This window comes from Coturnix japonica, chromosome Z, assembly GCF_054131305.1.
Source record: "Coturnix japonica strain WE chromosome Z, WE-NBRP24, whole genome shotgun sequence".
In the NCBI taxonomy this organism is placed as follows: domain Eukaryota; kingdom Metazoa; phylum Chordata; class Aves; order Galliformes; family Phasianidae; genus Coturnix; species Coturnix japonica.
In genome coordinates, this window is record NC_140702.1 from 5,714,484 (window position 1) to 5,737,695 (window position 23,212).

General features: G+C 39.8%; 1 protein-coding gene across 10 annotated transcripts in view; it reads left to right on the plus strand.

The window, feature by feature from the left end:
* The window catches only part of ZNF608 (zinc finger protein 608), an 85,839-nt gene that overhangs the window by 57,796 nt on the left and 4,831 nt on the right, over positions 1-23,212 (plus strand). For all 10 annotated transcript variants that reach the window (XM_085528844.1, XM_085528846.1, XM_085528843.1 and 7 more), the window contains 3 exons: positions 17,730-17,817; positions 18,329-20,777; positions 22,531-22,948. In XM_085528844.1, coding sequence (XP_085384970.1) covers positions 17,730-17,817; positions 18,329-20,777; positions 22,531-22,948 — 2,955 coding nt within the window. The remainder of the gene's footprint in view (positions 1-17,729; positions 17,818-18,328; positions 20,778-22,530; positions 22,949-23,212) is intronic.

Genomic DNA, 23,212 nt, shown 5'->3' on the forward strand with positions numbered 1-23,212 from the left:
CTCCTAATCTTCCCACTTTCCTCATTCTTTCCATTATTTACTAGGACTTATCAGTGTTTAAAATGTTCCTGATTCTGTGGTGTTTTTCCCCATAAATGTATTTCTGTGGCAGTGTAATAGCAGGCTTTACCAAACAATATTCCCTTCTGTTCATCGTTCACTCAATTATTATGATTTTCAGTGTGACTTTGTGCTAGTCTGTGCATGATTAAAGAGAATACAGCATTTTCAGAATAACTGAAGTTTCTCTAAATAATGATAAAGAAATTCAGAGTTACTCTTTGAGATTGCTTCAATGTGTGATTCCAATATGCCTTATTAGAATGAAGAAAAGGCCTGTATTAATAGTTTTCGTAAGTTTAGTGGTAAGCTTTGCTGTTTTGATGGACCAAAATTAGATCTTGGTGTTCTCAGAGATGTTTCACAGTCACCAAATAGCTTTATTAAAAAGGGGGTGGGGGAAAGGTGGAGAGGAAGGGAGTGGGTTGGGAAGGGACTATTTTAAAGCAGAGAATCATAACGTAAAATGAGTTTTCAAAACTGAAGATTAGTTAGAATGGTCTACCAGGCATCAGGGAGTCATTGCTCAAAAGCTTTTTTCAATGTCCCCTCAATTTTCTGACCCTTGTCCTCAGAAATGAAAGGATAGAAGTGGCAGCCTACCAAACCAGTCAGCTGGGAAGAGACCACAAAAAGCTGAGCTTTTGGGTTTCCTTGAAGCAGTTCTTCTGTATGCTCAAGCCCTTGGAATTTGATTCAGTTCACCAAGCAGCCTTTTATCTGCCTATTCCCAAAGGGCTTCCTACTAAAAGAGGCTGTTTCTGCTTGTGTGTATGGTACATTTGATGCTGCAAGGAAAAAGGAAGTGTCTTGTAAGATGCTAACTGTATCTGGGCTGTCTGCCATATGTTGAAGGGAAAAAGACATTCGGTATACTCTCTACAAATGTTTTTCATGGATGTTCATTAAAAATCTAGTCTGCCCTATTTATTGAGTAGTGTCACATCTTCTTTAGGAAGTTTCAGATTTTTGGTGAAAAGAATATATTATTTCCTCTTAGTAAATCTGAACTCCTCCATCTCCACTGCTTTGTTTTGTTTTGTTTTTATAACAAAAGCAAATGTCTCTCATCTGTGGCATTTCCATAGGTCATTCTAAAGTTTCTTATTCAAAATTCTGGCTTTTCAGACAGAACAGGAAATGTCTTCCAGGAAAAAACACTCCTTTAGCCATGGACAAAAGTTAAGTTTCCAGGAGAGGCAGAAGGAACTCTGTATTCATGCGTACCCTTAGCAGCTACTGTAAATACATAGATTTACTGTAATCTTTAGTACTCTTATCCAACTGTCAGAGGTTCTTCACAAGGAAGAAACCTGGCTTCCATAACCCAAGAAACTGGGTTAATGAAATACCCAAAGGATCATTGGTAGAGCCTTTGAGCACTGTGAAACTGAGGAAATGATGCCATGCGTCAGCTACCTCCTAGGTGAGGAGAGAGGCTTCTGCTGAAGTGATGAGAAAGGGAGCCAACTGTCATTCCTTTCACGCCTTCCTGAAGTGCTATAAACTCCTTATTGTGACATCTGTTGTTTCTGCATTTGCTTGTCTGGGGTTCAGAGAGGTGGTCCATTAATAGGAGCCGAGGGGTGGAGGCATATGGAGGCTTGGCCTTTCCACAGAGGCAACCATCCTGCTGGTGGTGTTGTCCTCCACTCCTTGTTAAATGTCCTAATTGTGTGTGGTTCTACTCCATCCTTCCTGCTAAGCTTCCTTAATCTCTGGGCAAATACTGCATAGAAAGTAGACACAGTAGACACATGGGGAGGACAGTATTGTTTTTTGCTAATTTCTTTCTGGTTTTGGGTTGTCACCTGCAGGTGATTTGGTGTTTCAAACTCAAAGGGTTTATAAGGCAGACAGGTGGCTGTAGTAGCCATACAAGCAATGCAGAGGACTAAGAGCAAGGAAGAACTCCTCTGTACGGTTGTCTCCCATCTTATGGGAGTGTGGATATCCACCTTGGTGAACCCGCCTAATTTCCAGTGGTTTAACCTAGTTCATTGGCAAAATGGAACTGCATTCACATACAGGGACCAACAGAGGCAGATTCTTTATGTTTGATACATTGCGCTGCTGCTTGGTGAGGGGGAGAAGCCCACCTGAGGGATGTAGGTTTTTCCATACAGTGTAATGATAGCATCGTTTCACCTGCTTTTCCTTCCTGACAGAAACCATTAGCTCTGGTGGATTAGCGGCTGTCTGAGTGGAAGCTGTTCTGACAAAGATGATCACCTAAGGAGTGAGCTGTAGTTTTGCATTAGGATAGAGGTCAGGAAATTAATGCATCAGAGGATTTGAAAAGAGAGAACAAAACATTCCCAGAAGCCTCGCTTTTGTGTTCTGTCAAAAGCAGCTTTCTTCATGTGGTCAGAGGGAATGCAAGTGGCAATGAAATGTGTAGTGAGGAGTTATACTTAATCTGACTAAATATTAGACATAAAATCTTTATCAACCTTTTGCTTTTGCAAGCACATATTTTTAAGTGGTACAATTTTTCTGCCTTTTGATCTTGCCCAGGGGTTGCAGGAATGTAAATGAACTGACATTTTCAGCATTGTAAATAGGTGGGATTAAGGATTATGCTTGTTTGTTCTGGCGACGGTTACCCTCGCTCAGACACGGCATTTGTTTTTCTGTTAGTTAGACCACATTACTAAGCATAATTCAAGGCACAGTGGCAATCAAATCCACCAATATTGTCGCTGAAGGGTCTGGAAATTAAGATGTTCAGTGCCAAATACTAAAAAGAATCCAAAGGTGAGGGTTAGAAATCAGATTTATTCTCCGGGTCCTCTGTAAGGTGTCCTTTCTGGTATGAGTCTGTGAAGAGTCTAAGAGAAGGGCAGAATTTTCCTCAATTCATGTGACAAGGAAGTGAAACAAACCTCACAGCTTGTACAAGAAAGTTTTTATTGCTTCATAAATTTTATTGAGAAAGAAATTAGCTGCTTTCCTCTGTGTTTTAAAGAGAGTCAATTTGTGTTTATTGACATACAGGAAGGTCATCTGTGTTCAAAAGTAGATTTGTTTTCCATTAGAAAAGGCTACACTTGCAGATATTTGTAACGCTGTAGTGTTGGCAAACCATGGCTCAAGAATCCATGGTTTAGGATTTCTTAATTTAACGACAACAGTTTTTCTACCTCATTGGTTTTGTGATAAGTAACGAAGTACCCAGAAAGAGGTACAAAATGTTAAGAGAGCCACTATGAAAACAGATGTGCCAAAGCCAAGAAATGGCTTTGTTCATTTCCAAAAAGTTCTCAGCACTGCCCCCACATTCAGGCTGCTGCCATACCTACTGAAGCACTTAAGCTGTGCTTTCCTGCTCATTTAAGGAGGAATGTTAGCCTGGTATGTTAGACAGTGACAAATACATTCAGGAATTCATTTCATTTAAGCTGTATCATTCAGTAGGAGTTCTAAACCAGTTTGAAATATACAAGACATACACAACTCTATATTTCAGTGTTTAAATATGGACAGGTCCTCATTTGAAATGAAAGCTTAGTGAGCTGTGGAGGTCTGAGAAATGAAAACGTCTGAGCAGAGCCTCAAAATGTCACCCATTGTTTTCTCTGTCTTTGCAATAATGAGTGTACAAGATGGGGTTTATGTCCCGAGCAATAAGAAGTTAAATACCCCCAAACCTGTTTGGAATCAGTTTTTCATGATCGCGTGTGCAGAGTGAAAACCATGGCTTTGACCCTGCAATTAAAGTTTACCTTTCCCGAAGCAGAGAAGGCTGTTATCCCATGCTTCCTACTTTCATTGTCTGTTTCCCTTCAGCACACAGAAGCCCAGCACGCCTGCACACACAAATGCTCATTCTGGAGGAACAGCTTTATGCTCTGTCAGTTTTGTTTTATAAAAGCTCTGTTTTCTTTATTGCCTTTATCTGTTACATCTGTAAAATGTATTTAAGCAATGACAAATTTCTCTTTTGAGCCTGGAGGATAACTACTGTCAGGCTATTGGTAAGAGATTTGTTGGATATGACTGTTCATTAAATTGTAAGGAACTGAGGGTGAGGCTAACAGTCTGAAGCTGCTGTGAGTAGGTGGCTTATAGGCTGTTCTTGGTGAATATACATCATCAGAGAGACAAATCTGCTTCAGCAGCCTCTTGTTTTGTTCTACCAAAATGGTTAAAATGAGTGTTGATTTTGGAAAGCTCAACAAAATCACTGTCATTTTTCTAAATCAGATATCATTCATCCAACAGAGCACCCATGAAAAACAATTTAGGTTAAATATAGCAGCATTGCTTCTCAGCTTTGTGAGCTGACAATAATAGCATTACATCTATTTCCCTTTTTAAAAAAGAAATGGGGAGCTGAAGACAGTGCCTGTGAGTGATGATAGCACTGTCAGCATGAATTCCTATTTTTTTACCTACGCTGCAAGTACAGTTCAGGGTGATGCAGTTCTTTGTCTTTTCACACTTCTGTGCTTGTTTTTGTCAGCAACGTCTTAACGTCCCTGTAAGGACACAATATGTGATGCTGCAAGCATTCTTATTTATAAGGGAGGAAATAAGAGAATATGCATATCGGTAAGAAGTTGATTTACTAATACTATGACTAATCTATAGTATTTATGTAAATAAATCAAAAGGCTGGGTGTATTTTATTTTTTATTATGGTGCTTTAGCACCGCTAGTGTTTCAGTGTGCTTTTCTTACCACTCTGTGTATTCAGGTATCCACCTAAATAAATGTGAAACTTAATCTTCATGAGAAAAACACTCTATTTGATAGACTACAAATTATTAGCAGTTCCCATTCTTCAGGATGTATATATGCTTTCAGCTGAAATCCGGGGAGCGGGGGGAATCCTTCACTTGAAACAAGCCTTTAGTCTGCACTTGATCTCCTCTGGTTTTGTATGAAAAGCCATGCTGGACTGAATGACAGCTGAAAGAACAAGCTGCTGTATCAGGGGATTTAGCAGAAGGAAGCTGCTGTTCTTTCAGCCAGCACCTTGACAGAAAGCTCACTGAATATCTTTCCAGCTCCCATCCAATTGTGAAGTTATTGCCTGAGAAAACATGTAGAAGAAAGTATAACTTGGAGTGCCTCTCACTATCTTAATACTGATAATCAGGTTTTAAAAAGTAAACAAATATTCACTGTCAAATGCTGTTCTGTAATTAAAAATGAGATTAGCCTTTCCAAAGGGCTGAATTTTTGGTGACAGAATGACATAAAGCTACAGGTCAGTTTAAAAGAAGAGCCACTCTCTTCCTTCTACTTATTCAGTGACCAGGGAAATTGATTTGAGGAGTCACTGCAGTATCATTTCTATCAAAACAATTATTTAAAAATTGTTTTTATCCTCCCTTTCCTTTTTATCATTCCAGTTTTAACTTTGATAAATATTTAAAAGGACAGAGAAGTCAGCCAGCTATAAAATCCAGCAGTGTTGAAGTTCTTACCCAAAGAAGGGGATTCTGCTCATTTGGTAACAGAACATAATAACAGTATAAATGGTGTGTCGGTGGCAGTAAGGTTTATGCACGCTACAGAAGTGATACACGGTTGTTTAAATATAATTGCAGTAATTAAGGCTGGATGTTTTCAAAGGCAAGTCAGGATTGTTCCCTGACAGATATGCAGAAGTTCAGTTTAAATGATCTTTAGACCTCAGGAAAAATGCTGGGGAGAAATAATGACAGGGAGTAAATTCTGACAGTGTTTTTCCATTTTGAGCATGTTACTGATCTTGAAACTCTATGGAACGGGTAAGAAAATATGTCCTGTTTGTCCACTGTTAACATATCATGCTACCACAGAGGATATTTAAATCAGATCTGTTTCAGTCACTGGTTTTCTAATACCCTTGTAACACTATGGAGCATACCGATGTTGGTGTGACAGCTCCATGAATCCAGAAAGCAATAGTCAATGCTGTGCATAATGTTGTTTTGGGAGATCATTTTTAGTGTGTAAAGATGATGAGACTGTCCACATGAATGCTAGTTATACCTTCCTTTCATACAAGACTGTGTCTAAGGGCCGATCTGTGTTCCTGATGATTATTAGCAATTAGGAATGTGTTTCTCTGAGGGAAAAGGCTTCTTTTGTGCCATTGTTGTGCAGCTCCAAGTCAATAAAATGAGCTGCTCACAATAGCCTTTCTTCCTTATTGAAGCCTTGGACTTGCCCTAACTTCATCAGAGAAAGGGGACAAAAAACACAAAAACTTATAATGTGATCAATAGGAGCTGTGGAGTTTGACTTGGGCCCATTGCGAGGAGGCTGTAAAAGCCTCCAGAGAGCTTGATGGATTGGCTCTCATGCTGCAGTCCTCAGCACAAAGCAGTAATGGCCCTGCCTCTCTTGAGGGGCTGGATGTGCTGCCTGGGGGTCACAGTTTATCAGCCTAAGGGACTGACGTTTCAGATGAGGCCAAAGTGCTGTCCATAATTCATACAGGAATTTGTGTGTAGATGCTGGAGAAAAGCAAGCTTTGTCTTGGTACCATTTGTCTGACCGTGGAAGGAATTAAGTCATGTCTGACCTTACAGCCTCTTTCTTTCTTTTACTGACATGGGAAAATATTATAATAATATTGAAATATGTGTTTTTGTCATCATGTTAGTTGTACTTGAATGAAGGAAGGCGTGCCTATGATGATCTTTTGAGGGATGTTTCATCGCCAAGAGTAACACAAAGATCTTAACAGATAATATTAAAATTCCTAGAATTCTGAAAATTTCACCTACATTTTATGCAACGTTGTTTTGTCCTCAGTGTCTGAATAGTTTTGTTTCTAAATGTGAGAAGGTCAAAGGCGGATCAGCTCTAGAGCATGACGAAGTCAAATGAAGCTGTAGGCTTTGCAGCAAGCAAGGGAAAATCTACCTAGCTCTAATTAGTGAGTGGAGGAAAAGGAACCAGCTGTATGAAGGACACCAGAAGGAAAATTATCCAAGCTGTGACTGGCAATAAAAGGGAAGCCTAGCAGAAAGTGTACTTATTGCTAATGGAAAATCTGCTAGCTGGTAACTCCTCTTGGCATTGCATCAGTACTGATGAATAGCTAGGAGAGGCTAACTGGTTAACTAGGCATTTTACTAGTTCACTCACTCGGGAGGTAATTTGAAGCAGGGAAAACAAAATCACAGTGAATTGCTCTGCAGGGCTGTGACACCTATTGAAGCCAATCAGTTGATAAGTAGCTAACTTTTGTTCTGTCCCAGCAAAATGACTACCTTGCTTCAGTAGATGCTAACAAAAGTCCTTTTAAGTTTCTTCTGCTCAAGGAGAACACCATTAGTCATAGTTAATTAGGCTTGTTTACTGAAAAGGACTGGTGTCTTAAGTCTGTTACTGGAAAACTTGTAACCATTCTGGTCTTCTGTTCCCCTTGTAAAATAATTTTGTAATAGAAAAAGCATCATTGCCTGCTGTTTGTGAGGAAAAATATCCCACAGTCTGGGATACGAGCTATAAAAATTGCAGCAGTTAGCCACCTTAATTTTTCAGGGGTCCTTTTTCAAGCTTGGCAATGTATAATTCTTGTAATGTGGTTTTGAAATCTAGAAGATGGAGTTCCAAGCAACATTTTGTTTTTCATCTGCTAACTATAGCAAACAAGAGACCTTAAAATAATGTTACTCCAAGCTGTAAACCAAAGCATTTGTGTAAGAATTGCATACAAAGATGAGTGTCAGACCTTTAAGGGTTTTTGTGTGCTTTTCCTAGACAGAAAAGTGGAATGGTGGGCCCCACTGTAACTCAGTTAATTGATTCCTTTTAGACACATGGGTGGGAAAAGAAAAGAGAGAGGAGTCTCATTTACATTTGCAGTATGCTTGTCTATACACCAACTTTAGATGCATGTATTTTACTGTGAAGTGTCGGTGTGTTAAGAGTCCTAATAGGGTTTGCCTCTACAAACATAAACCGCATTCTTGCAAACCTTGTTAAATGAGCAAAAGAAGAGGTAATTTTCCCATGTTAGCTGTTAGGAGAACTTGAGGGAAATTGTAAATGTTCTTTCCTCCCCTTTGTCTTGGATGTGTTTGTGTCACATATTTACCTTCCAATGTATGGCACAGCAGGACAATAAAGTCTTCGTGCAGTAGCTGAAGCTTAACACAGGCAGAAGAATGCACTGACACACGTGTACATAAAGTGTGGATCAGTATATTTCAGTATCTTCAGCCAGCAGTTTAAAATTGCTATTTTAGATTCCAGCGAGTGGAATAATAGAGAAGTTATCATGTCTAGTAACTGCAGTTGGCCTTTGTAAAGAATGGCTTGTTAGGAGGTTTTATAATTTACTGAGGCCACAGCTGGCTGCCAGCAGAGCTACAGGAATGTGTTCTCTCCAGAGCCTGGTAGCTGGAGATGAAAAGGATCCAAAGCTGTCACAAAAGCAAATAAATGCTTTGACTTTAAATGAAGCATCATAATTTATAAGAGGCTCTGCTTCTCAATCCCAGTGAGGTATATGGATCAGCCACAGCTCTTTGAGGTTGAGCAGAATTGTCTGCCTGGCTCTTCTGCAATTCTGGTATCTGCAGCCTACAGATTTGGAAGCATCTTCACGGTTTGGAATTGGAATTGTTTCTTTATCCACGCTGTTTCTTTCCCACAAATTTTCTCTCTTTCCTTTCCCACATCTTAACGATTTATTAGCTGCTCTACTGTTTGATAAATAATTGTACCACTGTTTGCACCTGGCAGGTCTTTATCATGATGCACAGCACTGGGGGACTAATCACCAAGATGCTTGGAGGTTTATGGGTGCCTTTTGTCATCAGTGATTTGTTTGGTTTTTCCTATCTGAGTGAATTGTTCTTGCAGTAGCAGAGTTCAGAGCTGGGGCACAAACTTGATTGAGATGTCTTGGTACTCTGCTCATGAAGAAAAACATGTTTAGGTTTTGGTTTGGTTTAGTTTTAAAAGATGCACACACACGCACACACACATCAATGTACACCAGCTTCCTTACGTCTGCAGCTGCTTCTCATCAATCTGCTGATTAAAACAGTATTTCTGTGGTCTGGTGTCAGAAATGAAGAATAGGAAGGAGGCAGATAATCGCTAAAGGAACTTCTGAATGCTTGTCAGAGTGAGAAGAAATGGTTTTGTTTTCCCTTTATGGTCTTACTTCTATTAAACAACAGTGTTTTGCCCTCTGCTCCAGTCTTGTTTCGCTTTGCAATTTACTTGCTTTTAAGTGTGAAAGAGTTTAGGAGAGAAATAACTAGATGAAGAGATTCTGTAATTAACAGGAGCTGCAGGAAGTGAGTGTGACAGATGAGTTCAAAAGCCCTATGTTCTGTTGCTTATCTCACGTGACATCTAGTCCTAGCAATGCAAGCAAGGGCAATGAGTTGTGCATGGTGTTTTATTTTTATTTCTTTTACTTTACTGGAAGGCAGAAGTCTGTCTGTGTGTTCTACAGTACAGCAATACAGAAGCAGAAATAACTCTCCTTGAGAAAGGAGTGGGAAATTCAGAGGATTACAGAATAACATTTCCTACTTCTAAATTTGACTGTGACATATTTTAGTCAGGGTATGTGAATCACAGTTATGATTACGGGAGTAAGAGAGAGAGAAAAAAAAAGATGACAAAAAAAGAAAAAAGGTTTTCCTTAGAACACACAGATGTCAAAGGATTTTCAATGTAGATTTTTATCATCGGCTGAAAAAGAGTAAGAGTGCAGTTTTATTTTGAAGCATTACTGGAACAGTGAAGTGCTTCAATTATACTAGCCAAAGAAGAGGTATGAAAACAAATCCTTAGTTGTCATCTGGAGATCAGAAACCTCTGGTTAGTTTATAATAACATTACTTGTGCTTTTTCCTGTAAACACTATACATATGTAGTCTGACATTGAAGCGGTGTGACAGCAACTTATCCACAAGTTTTTTCCTAATCCTGCCAAAATCTAATCACTTTGCTATAAATCTTGCAGGACAAAATCATGCTAATTGCCATGGCTTTATAGTTTTCAAAGTCATCACTTGAAGTAGCTTGTATCTTAGCAGAACTTTTCGATAAACCTGCAAGCTACCTAGGACCCAATCTGACCTAGTTTCTGGGAATATTACACACTTTTCATTGAGTCTCTTATTGTTCTTTTAGTAAGTGTAAAATTTAATTTTGTATTTGATTGGGAACATTTGTTTTCCTTTTAGCTGTCCTCTTGCGTTTAGGTTGTGTTTGTCATCTACCTGTTAGGCAGACTACCTTTGGAAGAAATATAAACTGAAAATAATGTAATGCCATAGTTACCATTTATAACTGATAAGGGATTTTACTGATTGAAGCTGCTAGTCTTCCAGAGTCTCCCTGCCAGATCATTTTGGTCATCTTTATGTCCAGAGGCAAAACCATTTCAGATCACCTTCAGCAAGAATTCTAATGTGCTGTTTTATTTCATACTAAAGCTTGAAGAAAATAATGCTGCCAGTGAGGCACTAAAAACAAAAGAAGCCAGAGCTTCTTTTAGCTGACCAGTCAACTAAATATTGACCAGCTGTCTTCATGAGAAAGAAATAGATGACAGTGAATAAGCTGGAGTCTAGTTTTCCAAGAAGCAAAATGATTTTCCCAAATCAATACAGCTCATCAGATTTCAGAATAAAGGCTGCAGAAGACGTGACAGTGATGGAAGTGGCTGTATGTTCTTTTGTGTTTGAGCACATGGGCTCGTGGGGGAAGAGGCTTTCTTCATTTATTTCAGTGCTTATTCTTCTACGTGCTCTGGCATAAATCTTTACATTAATGAAATGTTATTAGATGGCATGCAGAGGTACTTGTCTCACTGCTCCAGCTCCATGGTTTTAAGAGATATTCGTTGCTCTGTAATTGCTGCTTGTTTCTGAATGCAATTGACAGTATGTCATGTGAGTCCAGGGAAGGTGTTTTGCTTGTATCTCGTTAAAGACATAACATGGCTTTTTTGAGCTAAGGTGGTGATTGCAGCTTTAAATAAATTGTACTGATGACTTCATGATGAAAAGGGAAGGAAAGGGCATGCCACTGAATAAGGTATGTGTCCAGCTTTGGTTGACATTACTCAGACCTTACTGGAAGTCTAATGGATGTGAACGGAGTTTGTTATGCTGCTGAAGAGGCTGCTGTAATTTATGTGTCTGGAGCAGCACCAACTTGCTTTAGCCTCCAGCAGGGCACATTGATCCAAAAGAGCAGGTTTTAGCCTTCCAGACCTTTTAACCTTTAAGCTTACTATGCTTTCATAAAGTACTAAATTAACACCATGTTTAAGTGTCTCAAAGGTTTATGACTGCCAATGGTAATTCATTATGCATCTTTTCCTTAATGCTGTCCTACCTTTCAGCTTTATTGCTATACAGTATTTGTTCAGATAAAGTACAATGTCCAGGATGACTAATTGCAGATCTGCACTCCAGATGGTTTAATTACAGGATGTGGTTAAAGTGACTTTTCAAACATCCAGCCCAGCAATACAGCAAATGCAAAGTCTTGCATTTCCAGGCCACCTGACAGTCATTACATTCTTAGACTTGCTGATGTTGATGTCTGTTACATGTGCACCTGCTGTAGATGCAGTTAAGTTCTTCTTCCATGCCAGATAGTGTGTGATTAAAGTAGTAAATAAATTATATGTCTACAAGATCAGTACTCAATATAGGAGACTTGATTTTATACACAGAATGTTTACTGTTAATTTTAGGTTACTTTCTTGATAGAAGCAATCAGGAAAAAATAAGCCATTTGCATTGGAAGCCTAATGTAAACATTGTTCTCTGTTTTTCATGCCTGAATCAATTGCAGGTGTATATGTAGATATGGAATTTATGATGGTTAATACTTAGAAGCAAACGAGTAAGGCTGCTCTTGCTAAACAAATAGCAATAAAATAAAATTTAAAAAAATTTAAAAAAAGAGAAAAAAAAAGCTTGACATAATCCTAAGGTTATAGATTTTCAGCCTTCCGCTTTTTTTTTTTTTTTTTCACTTGAAATAATTCAGTTACTGTCTGAGCAGTAATGTCATGTATTAAAAAATGTGTTGTGTCAGTTACAGAATATAATGTGTTTAATCATTAGAGGTATACTTGCTCTGGTTTGGCTATCCCCAGCATGTCTGTATTATTCATACTTAAGAAAGCTGGAACAAGAGGCAAATGGAATATGGTTTGCCATGAGATCTGTGGATTCAGTGATCAGAAAGATGTGAGGAACTGGTTTAGCTATAATGTTATGTCAGGTCATCAACTGCCTTCTCAGTATTAAGAATTGCATTTCAACATTGGAAATGTGCTATATGACAGGACTACTGCTGCAAGAGTGTCGTAGTGAACTTTAAGAAAAGTAATATTACAAAAATAATTACAAAAGACAGTGTACTTTGGCAGATCTTCCCTTGACATCAGCAAAAATGGTCTAAAATAATAGCATAGTATTGAAAGGGGAACTGTTAGCCAAGTGGGAATTTTGACCTAATCTTCACTTACAGACAACAGGAGCTGTCAGTAACTGAAAGGAAGTGATTCCCAGATTTGGAGGATGGTGTAGATAATCTTCATCAAATCACTTGCAGAAGTATTTGGAAAGTATTTGTGCAGATGAGCTTTGACTAGAAAGATATTTTTGGCCAGATTCTCTGCAAAGAATTGAGGGAACAGATCCTTGTTAAAAAAGGATAACATGCACTGTCTCTTTCAGATGATTAGACTTTTGAGTTGTCTGGCAATACGGTCAGAGTGAACTAAAATAGAATTTAGTAGCAATTGCTGTGTTCTGAACAGAAAAAAGAAAAGCAGCCTATGCTGTAAAATATTAAGCCAGGCTTTCCTGTCTGCTTAACTGAGAAATATCTACTTCAATTGGTCTTTGAATGTGTTTGTTTTCTAAATCCTGCGTTTAAAACAGTTGTGATCTACATTCAGGATACTAACATGAGAATTTGATTCCTTACAGCATGATCTCATTTTGAAAGTTTTGAACATAGAGCTTAAAAATCCTTAGCTGATGTTTATTGCCATGAAAGCAACAACTAAGTAAATAAATACTTACCTTATACTAGGTTCTTAAGCCTTCTTTTTGTTTAGATGAAAGGATATCTAGAAGAGTGTATGCTTGTGAGACAAGAATATCCTTACCATCTTGACATGGCTGATAAAAGTGCCATATGAAGGCAGTTAACATGCTGACTGTCCTTTCTTAGTGCTAAATATGCCTCATGATAACGGCGACTTCAAAATAGCACATCTGCATTTTCTTGGTTGTTTACAAATAGAGAGGAAGTAATGTAGATACATTTGTTTTCATGTTGTTATGACATAAATTAATGATGAATACCCAGTGACGTTTTAGTGATATTCTTTGCTGTGTGATCACTGAAAGAATTTAAAGGTAGGGAAAGGAAGCAGCAGATATACCCCATCCACAGAACTTATAAGAAGTGTTTCCTTTCTGGAAGTGATTTTATCACAAATCACTTCAGTAATATTTGACCTTTTGTTCCGTAATAGAATCTAAGTGGAAATTGATACCATTATTTTATACAGTTTTTATTATTATGTTATTATCTATCAGGGCTGCTTGTGTCAGGTGATTTTGTGCTTTTCCAGGCATATATTAGTTTTTCCTAAGTAGTGTTGGTTTTTTCACCCAGTCGAGCTACCCGTGTTCTGGTTGCTAAGGTGATGAGTGAACTGAAAAAAAAAACCTCAGTACATCCAACATGAATAAAAATATCAATGTACCTGATCTCTTTTTGCTCCTAACAGGCCTCTGAAATTCCCCCTGATGTGGAGGGGGGACATCCACTAGCAGCAGTGGACATGAGGTGACATTCTGTGTGTACTTTCACCTAATGTTAAGAGTTTTGTATGTGGTCCTCTCTTGGCTAACAAAGGATTTTGGCAGGAAAGATATGGAAAAGCTTAAGGGAATTGAACTGTAAGGCTTCTAAGCAATGTGACCCTGTTTTCCTCTGTGAGATTGCTTTTGGCAGACCCTGAGCATTAATTGTTGACCAATGATTGTGCCAGTGCCTTAATAATAATAGGGGAGCATCGGCTAAAATATTTTTTCTTGTTTGTAGCTTTATTTTGGCATGCTTGACAGTGAGAACTGCAAAGTATATTGCATTGTACTGTATTTCAGAAATAGTGTGAGTGGTTGTGTAATTTTCATGTGGAATATCAATAATGAATTAATTAAATATCATGAAATTTGTGCTCTTCTTTCAGGATAGGTTTTTCTTTATTAAATCTAAATCATGTGAATTGTGCTCTGATAATTGTTAAAACTGACCTGACAACCTTAACTTGGTAGAAAAAAAACAAAAAGCATTTGTATGTTACCTATATATATGTCACTGCTGTGGGACTCTGCTTCACAAAAACTAGATGAGATGTTTTGGCCAGGCTTCCTGAATTGGAATTTCTGAGTCCAGATACCCGTAGATACACTGCATTACAAACATCCAATTTCTTCCATTATACAGTAGTGGTTATTTTAGGTTGTTTGTGGCCTCTTGGGCATTGTTTTAAAAGTGAAAATACATTTCTGCGTTCAGATAGTATGAAACTCTTGGGATTTTCAGACTGCCCTCACATTTTCACTCTTGTTCAGACAATGCTAAGAAAATGATTGTTAAAAGATTGTTGCAGGCCAGTGTGTAGTCTGATGTACAGAGAAGTCTCACACCACAGAGACTTATTAAGACTTGATGCAGCCCGATTGAAGCCCCAGGTGATGCAGAGAGAGGATACAGGCAGACCAGGAAGGTAGTCTTGGAGGTGTTCAAGAAGTGCTTAGATGTTGTACTAAGGCACAGAGGAGAAACCTTGGTGGTAGGTGGATCGTTGGATTAGGTGATCTTGGAAGTCTTTTCCAACCTTGATGATTCTATGAAATGCATGTCTTGACGTTAAACTGAAGCTGACTGTAGTACAATTTGTGTACTGACCCTGGGACCTGCAAGGAAGTTCTGGTTGAGGTTCTTTTTCTATTGTGCTTGAGCTCTGTGCTTGAGGACAAGGTCTGTGGATCAGAGAAGCTTGTAATAGTACACGCTGACTGGATTCAGCAATAATAATCCTTTATCATCAGCAATGCCTCTAACATCTAGGGTAGGCTATTTACCTGTCTCATATCCTTATTCATTTCCAAGTACTTTGGTCTAACAGACCAGCCAGTTGCATGTTGCTTTCAGGGTCAGTCCTACCTCTCATGTTACATCTATTCTTTCTACCCATTTCTTTGATAACTTTAGAAGGTTAAATGAGCTACTTTCACTGCCTGTTCCACAGAGTCTTACTTATGGTTGAGTAATGTGCTGTTCATTAGGCAAAGGAAATTGAATCCCTAACACAGTTACTCCAACACAGCGTGGGGATTAATCTTCCCTCCTACTTATGCACTGGGACATTCACTAAGACTAGCAAACTTAACGAGATGGTAAGTGTAACTGACGGATAAAGAGGAACTTACTTATGTTTGCTTGTGAGGTATTGACTTTCTTACACTTGGAGGTCATTTGAATGTCTTTTAAAGATTGCTGAAATGTTTATTGATTTCAGGGTTTTATTATTATGCCTACTCCATATCTTCTCCTTCGGTCTCTTTTCTAATAACAGATAACAGACTTTCTACTAAAAGTCAACTCAACTCTGTTATTAAATTAATTTTTAAATATAGCACACAGTAAGAGAGAGACAAGAACACAAATATTGAGGGAGGTGGAGATTTACTTAGTTTGGAAGGAAAGCACTGGAACTGCCAGTGGAGCAGCCTTTCCAGGTATGTGGATGGCTGATGGGGGCTGAACATTGCACTGCTTCAATAGCAAAGCCTGATTTCCACTGTGAGGCTCTGAGGTGTGTCGAGATGCACACAGGTTTCAAGGCACGGAGTGGTGCCAGCTCTACAGAATGATGATGGACCCAAGTGATCCAGCTCGGCAGTCAGGCAGCACTGACTCCTGGAAGCCACAGGAAGGGGACAGAATGGTGTAGATGGCTGTGCCATAGCCAAGTGGCTGCAGGCATCTGTCTCAATGACTGGGTCTCCAGCACACCAGAGAGACCCCCAGGATGCCACAGCTGGCAGTAGCACAGGCCAAGGGCTGCTTCCCCCTGCAGCCCTGGCCAAAGCCGTGGGAGCCATGGGCAGAGGGAGCAGTAGGGCTGCTTTTCTTTCCAGTCCTTCCAGGTGCCTGGGTAGTGATCCAGGCCTGAGGAGCCCTTGCATGCAAAATCTTACAGCTATCCTGTTGTAGGGGTGGCTGAAAACCACATGAGGATTGATTTCCAAATCTGCTGCAGAGATTTTTTGAAGGAAATCCCTTCTTCCTTTGTATCTCAGCTAACAACACTTCAAACGCTTCCTTGATGTTAAAAGGCCCCCGAGGAAATAAGCTGCTAGCTGCATGTTTACTTTACCTTGGCTCAGCACAGAGGGATAGTTTGTGTGCAGAATTAGAAATCACACTGCTAAGACAAAGCAAGCAGAAACGTTTGGCACAATGCCATTATTATATCCGTTATGTAAAAGCTAGAGTTAGAAAAAGGGAAGCGTAAAGGGAAAACAAGTTGCAAGGCTGGCAGCTGCAAATTAGTGCCTTAATGCCTCTTACAGGTCAGAAGCATTTTTCACCATGCCTTTCTTTGCTAAGTAAAATACACGTGCTTTCACTGTATGCTCTAATGAGAAGAGGTGACTCATGCTTACTTGTGGTTGTGAATTAAAGGGGTCATTTTGTTGGCTAGTCCATAAACAAGATAAGTTATCTGCATTATCTGTTGAAGGGGAGGCTGAAAACATTTAAATGACTTTCCCATCGCCCCCGTTTATCTTTTGGTCATTTAAGATAGCCTTACTGCACAGGCATTTTAAAGGGATAATTTGAAAATTGTCTGAGATTCAATTACCTTTAGGTAGGCAGATGTATTTGCATTTAAAAGCAATTTTAAATGGAGAAGCAATTAAATTACAGTATAAATTTTTCAAAAGAGCCCTCTCTCTACATATCTTCATTGCTATTTATCTCAGTCTAAGTAAATGTTTGTGATAAGATGTATAGTCCCTTGCTTTTCACAGATGAAAACGCAGGGCAATAGATGCTTCTGTCTGCTAAAGAGAACTCAGATGTGTGTGTGTGTGTGTGTGTGTGTGTTTGCTTGTATGGAATTTCAAATAAATAGAAGCATCATTATCTGATTGTTCAAAGCAAAGCAGATTCTTCTTGGTCACCTACTGATTTAAACACTGTGACTGGTGCTCAGTTTATGCTGGCTGGCTGCCAAGCAAAAGCAATTATGTGCAATAATAGCTAAATTAAGAGGCGAGTGTTGCCATTTTGCAGCAGGACATGGCAAAAACCATTTCCTTCTGTCAGCTCCGTCTTGATTACGCACAAAGTCAGGCATGCACACTCTCATACACGTACACACACACATATGCACGCACGCTCTTGTTCTTTTTTTGTTTGCTCTCTTTCCTGTGGGTTTCACCCTGAGGTCACTGAAACCAGGAAAGAGGAAGCGTATAGACCATAGTCTTTGAAAACAAACAAGAAAAAAAGCTCTGACTTTGTGGAGAAGGAAAAACATCAGAAGAAAAACAAAACGAAACAAACAAAAAAAAAAGCCCTACCCCATTTCTTGTGATGTTGGCTGTGATAATACTTTGCTTTTCTCCCACTGGCAGGTGTGTTGGTGGTGAACGTTACGTGGAGGAATAAGACTTATGTGGGAACGCTGCTGGACTGCACAAAGCATGACTGGGCCCCTCCCAGGTAGGCAATTGTTCTGAGCATGTTTTTTTCCCTGCCGAGTGCATTTGCACTCCCAGTCTCTGTTGTGAGACTGCATAGAGATGATAAAAAGCAAATGGTTATAATTGAAAACATGCAGCCATGAGATGAGTGATTTTCTCTTCTACACTGAAAACTGGGGGCCTGCAGGTGGGAGGTTTTATTTCCTTCTGTTTTGTGTTTTTGAGAGGCAGTGGGAGATGCATGGGATTCAAACAAAGGGAGACTAATTAAAATACATTTATTTCCGTATGTTTGGAAGAATTTTCTCTCCATTCTCAGGAAGTCACATTTTTTACCATTATTGTCTTTTTTTTTAAAACAAACAAAAAATAAAAAGCTTGTGCCTTTTGAGAATGTTAACACTCTGTATTTGGAAGGACCTCTGTCCTTTAGTACACATGAAGGTTCTGCTATGGGAAGCAGTGTTATTTTGGCAGATCTCTTCAGTTCACAGCTCCTTGTGATGACATCTGCTTTTGTTTGTGTTTAGGTTTTGTGAATCTCCAACGAGTGACCTGGAAATGCGAGGAGGAAGGGGCAGGGGGAAGCGGGCAAGGTCCGCTGCAGCTGTGGCTATACCTGGAAATGATACAAGTTACACTGAGTCTAGAGGACTTCAGACTAAGAATCGAGGTGGTGCTAATGGAAAGGGAAGGAGGGGCAGCCTTAACTCAAGTGGGCGCAGGACACCTCCAAATTGCTCCATGGATGAAGTCAAAGCCAGCCCCTCATCTACAAACAAGAGAAAAACTAAGCCTCCTATGGAGCTAGACTTGAACTCCAGTTCAGAGGACAGTAAGTGTGGCAAACGTGTTCGTACGAACTCCAGAAGCACTCCAACCACCCCACAGGGGAAGCCAGAGACTACTTTTTTGGATCAAGGCTGCTCTTCTCCGGTGCTGATTGACTGTCCTCACCCCAACTGCAACAAAAAGTACAAGCACATTAATGGACTACGATACCATCAGGCTCATGCACATTTAGACCCAGAAAACAAACTGGAGTTTGAGCCTGACAGTGAAGACAAAATTTCAGACTGTGAGGAACCATTGAGTAATGCGGCACTTGAATGCAGTGAACCAAGCACAAATTTGCCAGGCTTTGATCCACTAAAAGCACCCACATCTCCTTCCTCTGTTACTACCCCAGGGACCCCCAAGGGAAAAAGGGAACCAACCAGCAATGGCACCAGTTCAGTTATTAGTTCCAAAACTGGCAAGAATTCAGGCAAAAAGAAGGGTCTGAACAGTGAACTGAACAGCCTTCCTGTAATTTCTAACATGTCGGCCACACTGGATAATTGCTCTATAACAGATGGTAATTTGCAAACTGAAATGCCAAAACTGGAAGCTGAAGGGTTAATAGACAAGAAGAGCGTGACTGATAAAGGCAAGAAAGCTAATAATTGCAAGGTGGATAAAAACATTTCCAAACTGAAAACAGCCCGGCCCATTGCCCCAACGCCAGCACCGGCTCCTCCCCAGTTAATAGCTATACCTTCTACAGCCTTTACAACCAGCACTACAGGGACAATACCAGGACTGCCCTCTCTTACAACTACTGTTGTTCAGGCGACACCAAAGAGCCCTCCGTTAAAACCTATTCAACCAAAGCCCACAATTATGGGAGAGCCAAGCACTGTAAACCCAGCTCTCACATCACTCAAAGACAAAAAGAAAAGGGAGAAGCGAAAGCTAAAGGACAAAGAAAGCAAAGAGAGTGGAAGCCCTAAGATGGATTCCAAGCTGGGAAAGCTAGAGGATTCAAAAGGGTCTGGGAAAGATTTATCTGGACATTTTTTAAAGGACCATCTCAACAAGAATGAAGTGCTAGCTAATGGACTTTCTGAGTCTCAAGAGAGCAGGATGGCAAGTATTAAGGCTGAAGCTGATAAGGTTTACACATTCACAGACAATGCGCCCAGCCCTTCTATAGGGAGTGCCTCCAGGATGGAATGCAGCACTTTGGTGAATGGACAATCTTCAATGGCACCACTGCATGTGTTGACACAAAATGGTGCGGATAGCGCTGCTGCCAAAACCAACAGCCCTGCTTACTCTGATATTTCCGATGCAGCTGATGATGGTGGCTCTGACAGCCGGTCAGAGGGCATGAGGTCAAAGGCCAGCTCTCCTTCGGATATTATTTCTAATAAGGACAGTGTTGTGAAAGTACATTCTTCAACCACGTCACAGTCAGCACAAGCGAAAGAGTCCCATTCTCCCTATTACCATGGCTACGATCCTTATTATTCTCCAAGTTACATGCAGTCTGGACAGGTCAGTGCCCCGGCAGCTGGAAGCTGCAGTACCCCACAGGGAATGAAGATCAAAAAAGAGGCAGATGAAGAGGCTGAAAAGAAAGAGAAGGCAGAACCATCAGATGCCAAGAAAAATGAAAGCGGTTCCTCTAATTTGCAGCCGCAACATCAGTCAGTAATAACGCAAAGACACCCTGCACTTGCTCAGTCACTTTATTATGGACAGTATGCCTATGGGCTCTATATGGACCAGAAGTCCTTAATGGCCTCTAACCCTGCTTACAGACAGCAGTACGAAAAATATTACGAGGACCAGCGGCTAGCAGAACAGAAATTGGTACAGACTGGGAGAGACTGTGAAAGGAAGAATGAACCTCCCTTGAAGGAGATTGGAAAGGATGACAAGCAGAAAAACGTTCCGTCTGCAACTATTTCAAAGGCTCCTTCAACACCAGAGTCGAGCAAAAATAACACTAAAATAGGGTCTTTGGTCCCCAGCAAAGGTGAGGAGACGAGCAAATCACAGATACTTTCCAATCACCAGCAGCAGCTTCAGTCTGACAGTTTCAAAGCCAAACAGATGGAAAACCATCAGCTCATAAAGGAGGCTGTGGAGATGAAATCTGTCATGGACTCCATGAAGCAAACAGGGGTAGATCCAACTACAAGATTTAAACAGGTGAGATCACAGGAAATGGAACAAGAATGTCTTGGTTTGTCCTTAAAATGTGTGAGATTTTATCCCTGATTTTGCTATGTTCTTCTGCCTTTGCAGTCAAGCAAGCTCCGCCATCCTTTTTTCATGCTGGATAGTACTGTGGTCTGTGAATAGACCAATAGACCTTTCAGTTGAGCTGCTTGAAAAGAGAAAGAAAGATCTAGCAAGGTGATGACAGGATGCAGACTTAAGACTTGAACAGACTACTTTAAATTACATGCACGAATGCAAACGATTAGGTTACTCTTTTAGATGTAAAAGCCAAGCAGTTTGCTTAGTTCAGGAATGAGACATTTGAAGCAACGTAAGCAGCTTCCATTGTGAGAGGACTTGAAGTAGATTTGAAACATGGTTTGAAGTGTTTCCTTTTTTTTTCTTTTTTTTTTTTTTTTTGTTAAATATCAGTTGGCATTTACAAAAGATGGGTGAGCTGGTTCTTTGAAGAGTTGGCTTGAAGCTCAGCTAGTTATCTTAACCCAAGGTGACCTTTTTGAAACAGTTTAGTTCCCCTTCTCTCCTCAACCAACCTCAAACCCCTACGGACCCACACAATGGATGAAATCCTTTCTCCATTGAAGTCAGTGATAGTTTTGCTGTTGACTTCAGTGGAACCAGAATTTCATCCAGTGGCTCACGCTGACCTTCCTAGATGTCAAATTTCCTTCATTCCAGGCAATGTTACTGTCTGTGTGCTCTGAACTGGAACCTCAGTGCTTAACACTTTCATGTTTTGGAGTACGATACATCCCAAACTTCACCCTGGCAGTCTGTCTTTCAAGATACTGTGGGGTCAGGTGAATGGGAGTTGGAGAGCTCTAAAGGAAGTGGGATTGCACAGGCCTGAGAAGAAGATTTCTGCTGATTCAAATGAGTTTTTGAACCAGACAGTCTGAGTGTTTAATTCTGTGCTTATATTTCCATTGCATGTGCCACAAGTATGTATCTGCTAGAGCAGTGTTTGCACTTAGCAAACAGTCTTGCTATTATTGTTCAGTACTGATTTAATGTAGTCTGGTAATAAGTCACCTTTTAAATTCTATAAAGTGTTTATAAACTGTTTTATGTAATATATTAAGCAAAAGATGCATTTGTGATGCCCTGTACATGTACCCTAAACCTTGTGGTGTTGACACTGTGAATGTTTATCCATGTGTAATTTTACAAATCTGAAAAAAGACTGCCAACCTGGAGAAGCCTGCTGAAATGTCCGACCTCCACTGATTTATGAATGTTTGTAATATCAGACAGCATAAGCATCTTTTCAGCTAGGTCTGTTTTTCGCATTCATTGTTTCATAGTCTAAATGCTCTGACATATTGTTAGACAGCTTTAATTTTGTGGTTCACAGATATTCTTTGCTCTCTACTGGGAAAATATCTCTGTGGGCTTTAATTAAAGTGTTTTATGAATAGTGTGGTCTCAGAACTTTGATACAATGTGGATGTATTTCATGATTAAACTAGTTAAAGGCATGAAGAAGGATATGAGATGAAGCAATTGAATTAAATTTTGATAATAGCCTTTTAGTCTTTCATGGGAATATTGGTTTGACTCTGAGCGCAAGGCATTCTGTAGCAAGCAAATCTCTGTGTAATATGGATATGTTATTATACTAGCTGTTAAAAGTGCATTAAGTGAAATGTGAGGAATATCAATAATGATTTTATTTCAACCTACAAGTTCAGAACAAAAATTTTCTTCTCCTCCATATTAGGATCCAGATACACGAACATGGCATCATTATGTCTATCAGCCTAAATACCTTGATCAGCAAAAATCAGAAGAACTTGATCGGGATAAAAAGTTAAAAGAAGACAGCCCTAGAAAAACACCTAACAAGGAAAGTTCCCTGCCTAACCTTCCTGTCTCATTAGCAAGCATTAAAGAGGAGCCTAAAGAGGTCAAGCGTTCTGATTCTCAATCAGTGGATGAGAGCAAGATAAAAAACGATGATCGAAAGACTCCTGTAAATTGGAAGGACTCTCGGGGTGCTAGAGTAGCAGTTTCCTCACCAATGAGTCAGCATCAGTCATATATCCAGTACTTGCATGCTTATCCTTATCCACAGATGTATGATCCCAACCATCCAGCCTATCGAGCAGTCTCTCCTGTCCTAATGCACAGCTATCCTGGTATGTATTCTGAAATTTGCCTTGTGCACTAGTTAAGATTTGCACATTTGAAGTGTAGTAAAGCTTGAATTTTAATATTTCTGGTAGTAGGTAGAGTAAATTAGGAGCTTCGTGGGTGACATTTGTATTGTTAGCGTTTCCACTTGTGAATAGTTCAGTAGATTTACACTGATCTAACAGCAAATGTTCCTTTTTTGAACTGTCACAGTTTCCAGCCAGAGTTTCCTCAACCCTTGGCTGTCTGCTTTTGCTGTTAGACTGATG